Source organism: Leptosomus discolor, chromosome 3, assembly GCF_034619465.1.
Source record: "Leptosomus discolor isolate bLepDis1 chromosome 3, bLepDis1.hap2, whole genome shotgun sequence".
In the NCBI taxonomy this organism is placed as follows: domain Eukaryota; kingdom Metazoa; phylum Chordata; class Aves; order Leptosomiformes; family Leptosomidae; genus Leptosomus; species Leptosomus discolor.
Window position 1 is genome coordinate 85446097 of NC_141393.1, and position 13644 is coordinate 85459740.

The window sequence follows — 13644 nt, forward strand, 5'->3', positions numbered from 1 at the left end:
AAAACAACCAACCAACCAAAAAAAAAAAAAAAAAAAAAAGAACTGAATAATTCAATTCACAGTGAAAGGAACTACTACAGCTTCAGCTGATTGTGCTTCTTAGCTCATGAAATTCTCATGTATTTTTCAAAAGCAACTTCTTTTTAGGAGGAGTTGCGGAAACATCCTGCCAGTGCACCACAAAAAAAGATAATAAGCAAATTGATCCCAGCTTCATTACCTGACCTGCTAGGAAGCTAGTTACAACTTAGCAAGGAAAGCTGCTTTTTTCCCTGTAAGAGAAATACATTTTGCTTACAATAATTAGCAAAACCCAAAGATTCTTCTGTTCACTCTTCAAATAGATCAATGCATCTTTAAAGAAGCAATCTCTAAGAGTCTTACCTCAGCTGTGGAAACAAAGGAGTCCGTTGATGCAATGCTTAATGTATCTCGAAGGCAGAAATCATCCGTATTATCCTTTACAGTAACGTCTGTACTTTTATCTTTAAAATAGAAAAAAACCAAACAACTGATTATTAGAGTACCAGAAAGTTCCATTTAAGTCTTGAAAGGGTGTTTCGTGTATACTTTGCTGCAGCACTGCATTTGGAAGGCACAACATTGTACTGCTGCGACAGCCAATTCTCCTACGGCCCGCTAACATACATAAAGGTGACTGTATATCTCTGTCTTCAGAGTGGACTTACAAATCTCATCTGCAATGAACAGAGAGACCAAAATAACATTTCCCCAGGGGTTTTGTCTTTTCTTTGATAGACCTCTGAAGCTCACTCTCTCTAAAGATACTACTTTGCTACATCGATCTAAACGCTCTGTTAGGTTTTTAACGTGGCTGTGCTCTTGTATAACAAGTGCTCTGTTTCAGTAACTAAGAAACACTGTTCTAAATAAGAGTCCATTAATAAAAAACAGGTTTCAGTTTCACTTGAATTAATTCCATTTTCTACTTCTCATGCCTTTTTCACTTGCTGGTTCTTCAGGAGAGCGAGTGAAGCTTTTAATCCTCACTGGATCCTCTTTCCCCAAAACGTTTTTCCACTGAAATAACACATCCAGAAGCATTTCCTATAGTACTAAAATACAGCCTTTAAAATAACTGGTATTTTTTGCTTAAGATCACCTGCAATACAGTTTCTCTCAGTTTTCCTCTATTTCACTCTCAGGTTTCAACTGTGACCCACACAACTAGCATAGATGGTGTTGTTTTCACCATACAGAAACACTTTCACAGAAGGATTAAACCCAAAAGTCAGTCAGTCAGGCTTTGGCTTGGTGCGTCCCATACTACATATCAGCAGAGCACTGGCATTTATTTTGGGTTACTTCACCTTCAGACATTACACACGTGTTGCTAAAACTCTGTTTTATTTCCAACAGTCAGGAGCAACCAGCTACCCCATGTCTTCCAGCTCTGTTGCTATGGCAATACTTCATAAAAACACTATTACCCAGCAAAGTGGCCCAACGCCAATACAGCGGAACAGTTTACTCATCAATTGAAGTGCTACAAATCCACATAACTTAACCATTATTTCGGTGGTTGTTATGGTTTTATTAGTTACAGACTTGGAACCACAGCTCAAAAATTGCAAGTAACAATAAATATGTCTTTGAGACTATTCACTGAGGGAAAAAGTTATCAAAAGTTTGGATAAAGATTTTACTAGATTGAGTTAGGCGGATTCCTACTTGTAATCACAACCTTACCAATATTCATATGGTTCCTATAAGTTTTTCAGATCATTCTTAGTTTGTTCTTTCTTTTGACCTCAGAAAACCAAGAGGAAAAGTACAGCAGCATCCAAGCTGGTTGAGAAACCACCACCTACTGGAATCTGCAGAGCTGGAACAGAAAACCAAACTGTGGTTTGTAAAGCATTTGCTTGAGCTCTGATAAGAGGAGATGGGTAACATGATGTTTCCTTCTTATTTCTGGCTCACAATTTGCATTAATCCCCTTCTAGTATTACATTAAGTGCTTTTCTAGTACCACTCCTTCACAGAAGCAGTTGCTGAAACTGCAGTACTACTGTTAGACACAGGGTAGTACAGGGAGGCACAGCCTGGTTGCAGGTCTTTCCACTGAAGCTCCCCTTTTGGCTATGTTGTTTTCCATAAGAAATCTGCAATTAAAACAAGTTCCTACATCTCACAGTTAGAAATGCTCTCCAGCACCTGGTTCAAGCACAATCCAAATAAACTATTTTCCTGACCCTCCCAGTCTGTGGGCAACACGCAACACCCACTCGGTGAGGTGTGACCAGCTCTGTTCACCAGCAGCAACGCAAGCCCCCAGCTCCCACAAGGGTAAGCACGGGCCATGCCGACACAGGTCTTAGGGACGGCTTCAGGAAGATGTTCAGGTGAGGACCCAGCTCTGGCGTACAGGCGGCGCAGCTGCCGACAGTCTTGTGTGTCAGCCTGCCCACAGCCCGACAACGCTCCACCACCCCCCAGGGAAGTCCCCGCTGCACCGCGGACTGACGACTCGAACCCTCTGGATACTGCCTGACAACTCCTGCACTGTTACCTGCGGGTGTATAGCGCAGTCACAACACCCAGCCCCAAACTGCCACGGAAGGATTTAACACTGGGCTATGTGACTGGCTACATATAAATGGGAATAATGGTATTTAACTGAAATTTAGCCTGCATATAAGCAAAATAATTGGTGTAAATGAAGGAACCACAGAATTTCCAGCCTAGAATACCACAGGATGAGGAGTTCTTCCGTAGGGTTTGCAACCAGCCTGCTACAGACTACATGAAGCTCTAGTGATAATAAGATTTTGAATACATCTATGTTTGCTGAAGAAGTCATAATTCCAAGTTTTCTATTATGGGTATAAAACTGTCACCTAGGCAGTTTGTTTCTAACATGTCAGTTGAATATGGAATATGTGTTTTCACTGATACACTGTGAAAATTCTCATGGCTACAAAAAAAGGCACAAAATTTGCATTTTATCACCAAAAAAATTTGATTAAAAAAAGGTTGGTAATGCCGAGTGAAATAGTACCCTTGCCAAGTGGTACGTGCATACAAAGCACAGCCTCCCCAGAGAACCCAGAACAGCCTTGTCAGCACTTTCTGGCCATCCCCCCCAATACCCTGAAATACCCTTAGCCAAGCAGGTGCTCACCAACACCCACGCTGCGCAGGGAGCACGCTACTACGGAAACATCCGGGTGAAAACTAAGCTACAGCTGGAGCACATACCGTGCAAGCACCAGGAGAACATTCTCAGACACAAGAACACGAGAGAAGAGAGCCGCAGCACAACGCAGCTCCTGGAATGAGCAGCTGCAGGAGGAGCCCAACGCTGGTGACTGCCGCCGCCCTGGGGAAGGACCAGCACCAGCCGGCGAGCCCCACGGGCCCTGGGGAAGGACCAGCACCAGCCGGCGAGCCCCACGGGCCCTGGGGAAGGACCAGCACCAGCCGGCGAGCCCCACGGGCCCTGGGGAAGGACCAGCACCAGCCGGCGAGCCCCACGGGCCCTGGGGAAGGACCAGCACCAGCCGGCGAGCCCCACGGGCCCTGGGGAAGGACCAGCACCAGCCGGCGAGCCCCACGGGCCCTGGGGAAGGACCAGCACCAGCCGGCGAGCCCCACGGGCCCTGGGGAAGGACCAGCACCAGCCGGCGAGCCCCACGGGCCCTGGGGAAGGACCAGCACCAGCCGGCGAGCCCCACGGGCCCTGGGGAAGGACCAGCACCAGCCGGCGAGCCCCACGGGCCCTGGGGAAGGACCAGCACCAGCCGGCGAGCCCCACGTACACGGCGCTCCTTTGAGAGGCCAGGAGCTCTCCCGGGTTCGCCGACATCTGTAGAGAGGACGAAGCCGCGGTTCAGAGGCGATACTGACGGCAGTGACTGCCATCGAGGCTCTTGGCTGCAGCGCCTTAAAGCATGTATGTGGTTCTAAAGTCAGATCAGGGATATTAAAAAAAAATGGAAAAATACGGGGTATTGCTAAAGCTGGGGAAGTTAATCCTAGCTCTGTAAGATTTTGCAAACAACTCTCCAATTGAAACTGAGCAAACTAAACCCACCCAAACGAGAACAAAGCGACTGTCACGTCTGTTCACAGAGTACTCACCGACACCACCTATTTGTCTTCGCTCTGGCAGGTTCCTGCGGTAAGACAGGCCACAAAACCAACCTCTGAACCCTCTGAGCAAAACCTGGCCGTAGAGGTGGAATGGCACACAACTTTCAGCATTCAGCTGGGAAGTATTCACCTTCACACAAGGTTTTCGAATTCTGAAAACTGTTTATACGTCATCTTTCCTCCAACCCTGAATGAAAGACGGCATGAGTTCCCGAGTGAGGCCGGCACTTGGGTGCAGCAGTCAAAAAGGGAAAGCACTCACCCACCGGTGAGGAACTCACTGGGAGCCAAGGCATTTAGTTCCGAGTGCCACCGCTGCAGCACAGCCTCCTGTCCTCCCCAGCCCTCCCACTTCAGTGGGACGTCCGTGCAGGGACTCGCCACGAGCGCGAAAGCGAGCGGAGAGACTCGACAGGCTGCGAAGAGGAGAATCTGCCTGTGAAAGGGCAGGGCAGCCCCAGCGCTGGGGGCCCCAGCGCCTGCCAGCGCTGCGCAGGACGGGTCGGGCCCTCCGCTGCGGGCCCTGCGCCCCAGCGCAGCCATCGAGGCCGGGGAGCGCAGGCACACGAATTACTACACAGTCCAGGTTCAGGAGGACGCGACACAGTCTTCTAGCTCGTCACAGGCGGCACAGCGGTGTGTCACCACTGTCGCCGAAGCGTCCAAAAGCAGCTTTATTTACTCTGAGAGCGCTGACTGAACCTTCATTAAGAAATCATCAGTCCTACCAAGCAGCTACTTGTGTCTCACCTGCAGTCTCACCGCACGCACCCAGAAAGCGGCGAGTTTTTATGTCGTATTTATAAAAGAAAACTATCCCAACCTTCAGACGGCACCTGCTGACGACTGGGCCGTGCAGCTGCTGGTTAAAACAGGCGAGCCAAGAATGGCGCAGGGCGTGCACACCAAGGCCTGCCGCTGCACCGCTCTCACACAGGTAGGGAGGGGCCCATCCTCCAACACACCGCACGCTCACCTCATCATCCTTATGCAAAACACGAGGTGTTCTTCATTCACGCCGTGTTCTGTATTCATTACTTCGATGTTTCTCTTAAGACAAACAGAGTCCAGCTGATTAAAAGCTGAATTAAAAGCATCCGTAGAGATAAGAGTAATGGATTCTTCATGCTTAAATATAAATTAGTAGGGAACGCACATAAAAATCGAACAGCACAATCCATTAAGTTTACACACATAAGCAATAAAATCCACCTGAGATGTACTGATTTGCAACATTTGTCATCTGGAAAAAGATGCAACTTGCCTAAAATAACCTTATAATCGTCAAGAGACTTTCCACATACTTTGGAAAGAAATAATAGCAATTTTTGCGATGTTTGTAATAATTTGGTTATTGTCAAACCTTTAAGATACTTGACTTTGTCCATGAAGTTATATTATCTGCTGAGCACCACGTGTAAGTGATGCATAAAATAATATAGATAGATAATAAAAATATAAAGTAATAACGACGTATAAAACAAACAACACAGCTACTGCTCTTAGAACAGTAAAATCAAGCACCTGGAATGCTCTCCTCTAGCAAAGGTAAGGACAGCACAGACTGCACGTGCAGAAGTAATTGTTTTAGTGTTTCAAAGTAAAAATCAAATATACCTAAGAAAGGAATTTAAATATAATTTATTTCCTGTAATCCATAGACACAGGTACATTAAATAACTCAAGAGGACTATGAAATATTATATAGCTTTGACATTCTGGAATGGTGATAGATCAAATTATTCTTTCAAGGTTTAAATCTGCTGAACAACTCTCCCATAAATTTGATAACCAAATTGGAATATTTTCTGATAGTTGCAAACTTTTTTTTTTAAGCAAAGAAATAACCAAAAGGCTAGAAATATCATTTTGTTATAGAGAATGTGACCTGTGAAAGCTGACTCTGAATTATTGTGGTGTGCTTTATCGTAAAAGCAGAACCTCAAAATAGAAAGACCTCTCCATGAGGAACTCTGCAATTCAAATCTCAAGGAAGAGGCAGAGTGAACACACATGATGGCTGAAATCTGAATTTGAAGAAAATAAAGCAGCATCTAATGTGTATTTTGTAACCTGAACTAACACATCGTACGTACTGACAGCTGAGAAATCAGCTTCGCAAACACCAAATAAATGTACGGGTATGTTCACTTCTCTGCTTGACCAACACATGACCCTGAAACAGATCTGAGATGTATATCCTCTGTAAGCTACATGTCACTGTTAGGTCTCTCCCTACAATACAGCTTTTCATTTATTCAGAAGTGTAAACTTTGATTATTTCAACTGCACATTATAAGGTTCTACATCTACACAGGGTTACAGTTTGCTGCAGCTCCCTTTCTTTATCCCAAAGACAAAAATCAGTGGCTGTTCCCTGAATTTACAGTTTAAATCCCTATCTTTTACAGAAGGATTTCTGACCACCCCCTGTTTTCAAGATGACTAGTTTAGATAACATTTTCTGCACTTTGATTTGAGAGAGAACATCTGGCAATCAAGTTTGCTCAGCTGTCTAATCTGGACAGAGTCTATCGAGATGGGCGTGCAACACAAAGCTCCCGCCGTTTCCCCTTCAGAGGGGTGCTCCATTCTCCCCTAGCTCAGAAAGCACCACATCATCTTGTCCACGGCGAAGTCTAGTTTGAATTCCAGTGCTGCTTATTTTAAAACGTAGGCTGTCCACCGAGGATCTGCAGCGCAGCGCTGTGAAGACTGCCAGTACCTTAGTCATCAGACGCGAACGTCACTGCCTTTTCTTAGTTCTCCACATCCTACAAGCAAGCACAACCTACCGCTATTTTTGCAGACGCTTTCTAGTGACAATGGAATGGTCTGTTCAGCCACATTCGGTGCGATAGCACGTTAAATCACTGTGATGCAGAGCAGATTCAAAATGCAATGTCACAGCTACAGCAGAAGGAAGTACAAGGTTATTTTGAGGCTTACACATCCAGAATTAGCTCCTGTAATACCTTTCCTATGCCAGAGGCCTCTGTAAGCAGGTTAGTTAGAAAAGTCCTCTCACTGGACTCGAGAGAGGAGCCTCAAAAGTAAGTGAACCTATCCCTTGGCCTCAGTTCTCCTGCACCTGTGGAAACCTGGTGAAATCTGTGGGTACTTAAGCAAGATGTTTAACATGTACTGGCAGTATCCCTTGCTTCTTTCCAAGGCAGTCCACTGCCACCTTCTTGGCTTCCCCACCACGCATCTCTTTATAGAAAGGCCGACAGTAGCACATGCAGCAATGGAAAAGAACAAGAATAACCAGCAACTGTTGCCCAGCTCCTGAAACTTGTTGCTTTATAAAGTTTCCTCACTTGTTGTATAAAAAAAGGAAAGAGGAAACAGTTTAGTATGTTAGCATACAGACTACTGCTGGACACAGAAAAAGGGTATGGGACAAGCCAACATGTTCTCTTCAAAGTAAGATTTTAAACACAAGATTTGCTGGGAAGGTTTTTCTGTAGCCAGTGTATTATGCTTCAGGGATGTTGACATTTCAAAGCAAGCGAGACAGACTGACAAAAGGAACCCACGTATTCACTTGTTCTTCCACCAAAAGAAAAATACACTGTCTAGCAGTTGGTAATTCCACTTACATGCACAAAGTCGGTATCAGAAAATAAAGATCGATACCTTTCTAGCCCCAGAATTGACAGAAAGACAGAAAGACAGAACCAATGATATAGCTGGTGATCCTCAGTGAAATCAGCACCAAAAGACACAAATACGTATATTTGATTTGGGCTGACATAGGGGTTCTGGGTTCAGAATAGAGACTCTAGCTTATCTGACACAGGCGAACTCTGCAGGGACAGCGAAATAACCCTCATCTTCCCTTGACTCCTAGGGCAGAGCTGTCTTACAGGATTCTGCAGACTTCAGTGAAACTGCTCGGGAACGTGACCGGCTTCTGCACACCCAGCTGCACACAGCATACAGGTTAAGAACCTAAATCAGCAAGACACATGCTTAACTTTAAACAGTGAGACTCGGAGAATATCTTAAGTGCCTTACTGACTGGGGCCCCCTCGCATTCCACTTGCCCCTGTGAGGAGGAAAGAATGAGATAAGAATCCTTAAAAAGCTGCACTGAATGAAGAGCTCTTCCTCTGGACTTTGTTTACTAAATAACCCCAGTTACCAAACCTAAATTAAAAAAACCTAATCAATAACATAAGGTACTAAATGCATAAGTAACAACATATTAATACTTGAACCATAATGTAAGTAATGATTGGCGCAACCTGACCCTGGGAGACAGCTTCCTACCTTACTGATTAGCAGCGACTCAAACAGACGCAGTCAAAGCTGCTCTCTAGTCAATGCATTAGTTATCTGTGCTAAATTAAGGTAAAATAAAGCAAAGCCTAAATTGTGTACATTGTGTATTATTCAAGCCATCTGGAAATACATATATGTTCACCTTTAAATACTTGCAGCATATCTGCTTGTAGGACAAGGGCAGCTTTAAATAGCAGTAGAGAGAGAATAAAGCCTGGTGTGACCGACATGTGCTCTTGAATCAGCTACACCACACCACTTTGCTACAAACAGGATTACTAGGTAAGGTGGGACATAGTGCACAGACCAGATATCCCACAGAATTAGAGAATTGACAGCAATTTATTAAAAAAAAAAAAAAAAGGTTTAACTTGAGCCATCAAAAGGGAAACAAAACACCTCTCAAACCCAGTTAACTTTTTGTAACAGTTTTTGTAATTAACCAAATAAATACATGTGTGAGGAAAAAGTGACACATACATAGTAAATTTTATTCCCTCCGCTGTTATTGTTTACAGAAACCTTTTCCTGTAAGTTTCCACAAAAATGGATTTACTCCTACATATAGTTTCAACTTTGAAACATTTCAAGCTGAAAGAAAAGTTTAAGAAAATTGTAAGACATGGCAAGGAATGAAGTGCTTACACAAGCTACTTGAGCCTCCCAGCTATAAGGTAAACAATTAACACACACCCCCCCCCCCAAACGATGCTGTAGCGATGGGGCATGGCTAGTGCTAAACGACAAGCCAGTCAACAGCAGTCGGTGAAGACTGTGCTATGTGGACACGCTACAGCCATCTACGCCAGGCTGACGGGTCAGTACCTGTGACTTAAACAGCAGCAAGATTTAAACACAGTAGACATATTGGTTCAGAAAAGTTGTTAGCTTTTGCATGTGTGCCCACAGACACAATTTTCCTCTGCAGCCCTTGAAAATAAATTGCAGGCAGAAGTTATCTATCCTAGTCCTAACTGAACTGCTGAATTAATAAAGCAACGCTAGCAGAGCGCTACGTTTGCTGATTTTACACGATTCTGTCAATATTCCATTTTGATTTTGTGCTCAAAAGCAATGGGAAAAGCTCAAAATGTTGTTTCTGCATGTTCAAGATTAAGCTACCAGGCTAAGAGAGCTGATTACCTTTGAAGTCTTTTCAAACTCTCCCCTATTGCTGTCTGTATCTCCCCCAGCCCATTCTGGCTCTCCTTTCTTCATTTTGCCCAAGAACATTTCAGACAAGCCTCTCACAAACAGACTTTAACGCAAGAATAAATTGGTTTAGTAGAAGTTCCAAGGCAGGAATTAGCCCTATGGGCCAAAACATGCTCTTGATCATCACTTTATATAACCTCACACTGCGACGCTCCAGCCAGAAAAATAAACACTTATCCCACCCTCACGACTTGCCATCTGTCTGGTTTGATTTTTTCCTGCCTCTGGAACATTTATACTCACAAGGTATATAAACACATAGAAGTTGAGTGTATATATACCCTTTTTAGTAAGAAAAAGAATTTGTAAAGCATAACTTGTTAAGAATATACCACAAGAACATGCGAGGGGAGGGGGGGAAAAAATAAAGCACGACTCCCTGCCTTTGGAAGGCTGTTTCCTCTTATTCCATACAGCACTGCTGAAAAGTGATCAAAATGAAGGCGAGCAGTTATTCCAGCAAGCCCTGATGTGTGGGGAAAACGATCACTCTTCTTCACACAAAAAGAAGGTAAAACCGTGTACTTTTTTCAAAAAGGTTTTAAAAAAAAAACAGAGAAGCTATTGACAAGAACTAAGCACTGGAATGGCCAACAGAAAAGATGCAAAAGCAACAAAACTGAAAAACATACCCTTAAAGCAGAGTGAGTGTGTGTGCGCTGCCATGGGGTACGCGACCAACACACCGGCTACACAGCGCACGTTCCCCAGCGCTACCTGAGCCGTACGGGAACGGCCCCAGCCCTGCGCGAACCGAGCAGCTCCCCGACATCTCCCCCTCCTTATCAGGGGTTTCAAACGGAGGGGCAGAGCAGAGAGGGAGAACATAACCGGAGCGAGCCCAGGTGAGCCCGCGGAACCAGGGCGCTCCGGCAAGGGAGGCGGCAGGGCGGGAGCGGCGAGGGCTGCGCGGGGAGCGCAGGACAGCGACCACGCAGAGTTCGGGGGGCGGGCTGGGGCTCCGTGATGAGCAACCTTTATCGCTGCAGGGAGGAACAGCTTGTATGTCACTGGAAGAGAAGCTCCTGAGGGAGAGACGGCTTAAGGGAAAGGAACAATCTGGTCAGAAAACGAGCCAAGGCGATTCTTATCAACAATGGTTAAGTCCATGTGAGAGGAGCCAGTTTGACGTGGAGAAGGCAAGAGACAAGAACACAGCAGGAGTCAAGAAGCGAGAGACAAGGGCAGAAGCAGGCGTTGTGGCACGGACAGAAAGACGACAGGTTTCAGGGACGCCATCTAAGGCAGAGCCACAAGGTGCATAAATAGCCAGCACGGCTGGGTCCAGGAGCAAAGCCGTGGGCAAACGGCAACAAGCGCCCTCAGACACCAGAAACAGACTCTCTTTCCGACCTTATTGGAAGCGTTTTCGGAAATTTCCATCCATACCACCCCCAGGCTAACACACAGTGAGTGACCTTGAGCTCCCCAATGCCGGTTCTAGGTACAGTAAAACAGATTATCTTGAGCCCCTGCTGAGGAGACTTCAGCTGATCCGTTTCACTGTGCAGTGAAAGGGCATCTCAGCTTCAGCGTTTAAGATAAACGCAAACACACGCGGCAGGTTACCCAACACCAAGGCAGAGATCCAGACTAACCGTTCTCAGCACCGGTAACGGCGCTGCAGGGCCGCGCAAAGCTGGTTTGGGTTTTCAGTGCAGTACTGCCACAGTTAAGAGGATCGCGGAGAAAGCCAAGCGTCACACTCTTTTCATAGACACTACATGTGCAGAAATATTCCTGCTTACAGTTTTGAACTGAACTTTTAACTACCAGGCTTGCTCTACTATTCAACATTGTGCCTAGGTACTTTCTGGTAAAGATTTTTGCTGGAGGAGATTTAGAAAGGAAGCGTTATTAATATTGGACAAATATGCCTTTAAAGGGAAGTTTTAAGTATTATTGATAGCAGAAGGCATACTATTCAACTGCAACATCTGCCCTTCGAGTGAGCCAGAAATAAGGAGCTGCAGCAATAAGTTCCAATACCAGAGACCTCACAGTAAAACGCACTGAGCATCAGCAGTTACTGAACTTCCACAAACTGTAACAGCTAAATTATGTTCAAAATATGCATTAATTTTTTCAAAATTGGATTGGAATAAGTTTTCTGGGCTTCTCCTCAGACTTAGTAGCATTGCTTTCTTTTATAGGAACATTTCTTGACATTAATTTATTTCCACACTTAAAGAAAAAGCTATCATTTGCTTTTGTTTTCATTTCAGTTCTGTTTCAGCCACTAGAAAAATGTTTTGTCTGTCTCCAAGAAATTAAGAAATAATTTCATGTAAATTTATCTTCCAGGAATGCAAGGCAAGCAAAAGTTTTCAAGCTATCATATAAAATTATATTACTTTGAAAATATTTTACAGCATGTACGACTAGAGCACACCTAAGTGCACCTAGTGGAGCCTGAGAATAATAAACAGAAACATTTTTTGTGCATAAACAAGTAAAACATAATACTCCTAAACTAAAACTTTTCCATTAACATTTCAGAGGCAAGAAGAGAAATACAGGCCCTAGATATTAGTCCATGGACAGCAAAACATTATAGAAATCTACGTTAACAAAATATACAAAAATGAGCTTTCAACAGCTTCATTGACTATGCAAAGATTTTTTTGTTGCTGTTGTTTTAAGAGCAGCCAGAGAAAAGGTTTCTGATACGCAGATATGTTCTCCAAAGAGTTCTGTCACTAGGTTAAAGGCTGTGCTTATTCTCTCCAAAATGCCAGGCATATCTTTGAGTGTGAGAGAGGAAAATCAAAAAAAGAAACAGACAAACCTTCCAACAAAACCAGCCAACACAGACAGAGATCTTTTACTGACATAGCTCAAACAATTAATGTTGGAATAATAATAAATAGTAAAAAAAAAAAAGTAATTATTTTAAAAATAAAAATGCAATAATGCCTAGGTTTTGATATTATCATCAAAAAGTTTAAGGGCAGCGTACACAAGTCACCATTAGTTTGAGTGCCAGCATCTATTTTTACAGTAGAAATCAAACTAACAGTATGAAGTATTGGGAATTCAGAACTGACAAGGAGCTCTACAATTTGAGAATTTTCCCCTCTGACCTGCAATTCTGCTTGTAAGTAAAGCTTTTGTTTCTCCTAACTCTGTGCATTCCTCCCAAGTCAGCTCAACTAATATTTCAGTCTGCTAGAAAAGATCAAAAAAAAAAAAAAAAAAAAAAAAAGAACTTTTTTCAAAGCCAGACTACAGAAAGCATTGGAAGCTTTTAACCCTCTACCCCTCACATTCGTGACTCAGAAGCAAGCAGCTCAAGATTTCGTTTCACAGTTTCCTGCCAACTGCCTCCTTCCCGACCCGGCGCAGCTCAGCCGGCCCCAGCACAGCCTGCTGCCCGGCTTCCCGTGCTGTTCCACAGCCCTACGAGGATCAGCGCAGGAACAACGGCGGTTTGGCCCCACGTATGTGTTTTAGTTTCACGTCCAGGAACACTTCTGCTATTGAAATCGTATTTTAGCTTGCTGCTTTATATGAGAATTCTGAAAGTCCAGTGGAGGACGCAACATAATTGCTTTCCATTATTTCATCTATTTAACATGCAAGTCTTTTCCAGGGCTGTATTCGTTGTTTGTAACTCAACAATAGCTTACGGAGCTGCAAATGATCATTTGCAATTTTTATTATTATTATTACTATTAATAGAATTCTACCCACAGGGAGAAAAGTTATTTATTTATACCTGTATCTTCTGCACTGCTAAAAGCTGAGTATTTAGAAATATCTGGAAAATATCTAATTTCCATGTAGCTAGGAAAAAAAGAAAAGCATTTGGAGGTGCAAATTTACACAAGAATCAAACAAAAGGCAATTAAACCACAGCATGCAACCATCTGAAGCAATGGTTGCTGCTCTGACCAGGCACCTTTCACCTGCCCCAGCAGAGGAGAGAGGCACTTCAGGCCACGCCGTGAAAGACAGTGGCTGCAGCGACAGGCTGCTGTGCGCCAGCAGGGTCCCAGGTAACTCATTCCTGACTCTCCCACGCAG

General features: G+C 44.2%; 1 protein-coding gene across 2 annotated transcripts in view; it reads right to left on the minus strand.

The window, feature by feature from the left end:
• MIGA1 (mitoguardin 1) overlaps positions 1-13644 on the minus strand; it is a 31539-nt gene that overhangs the window by 9517 nt on the left and 8378 nt on the right. For both annotated transcript variants that reach the window (XM_086462893.1, XM_009948526.2), the window contains exon 7: positions 385-485. In XM_086462893.1, the coding sequence (XP_086319019.1) occupies positions 385-485 (101 nt within the window). The remainder of the gene's footprint in view (positions 1-384; positions 486-13644) is intronic.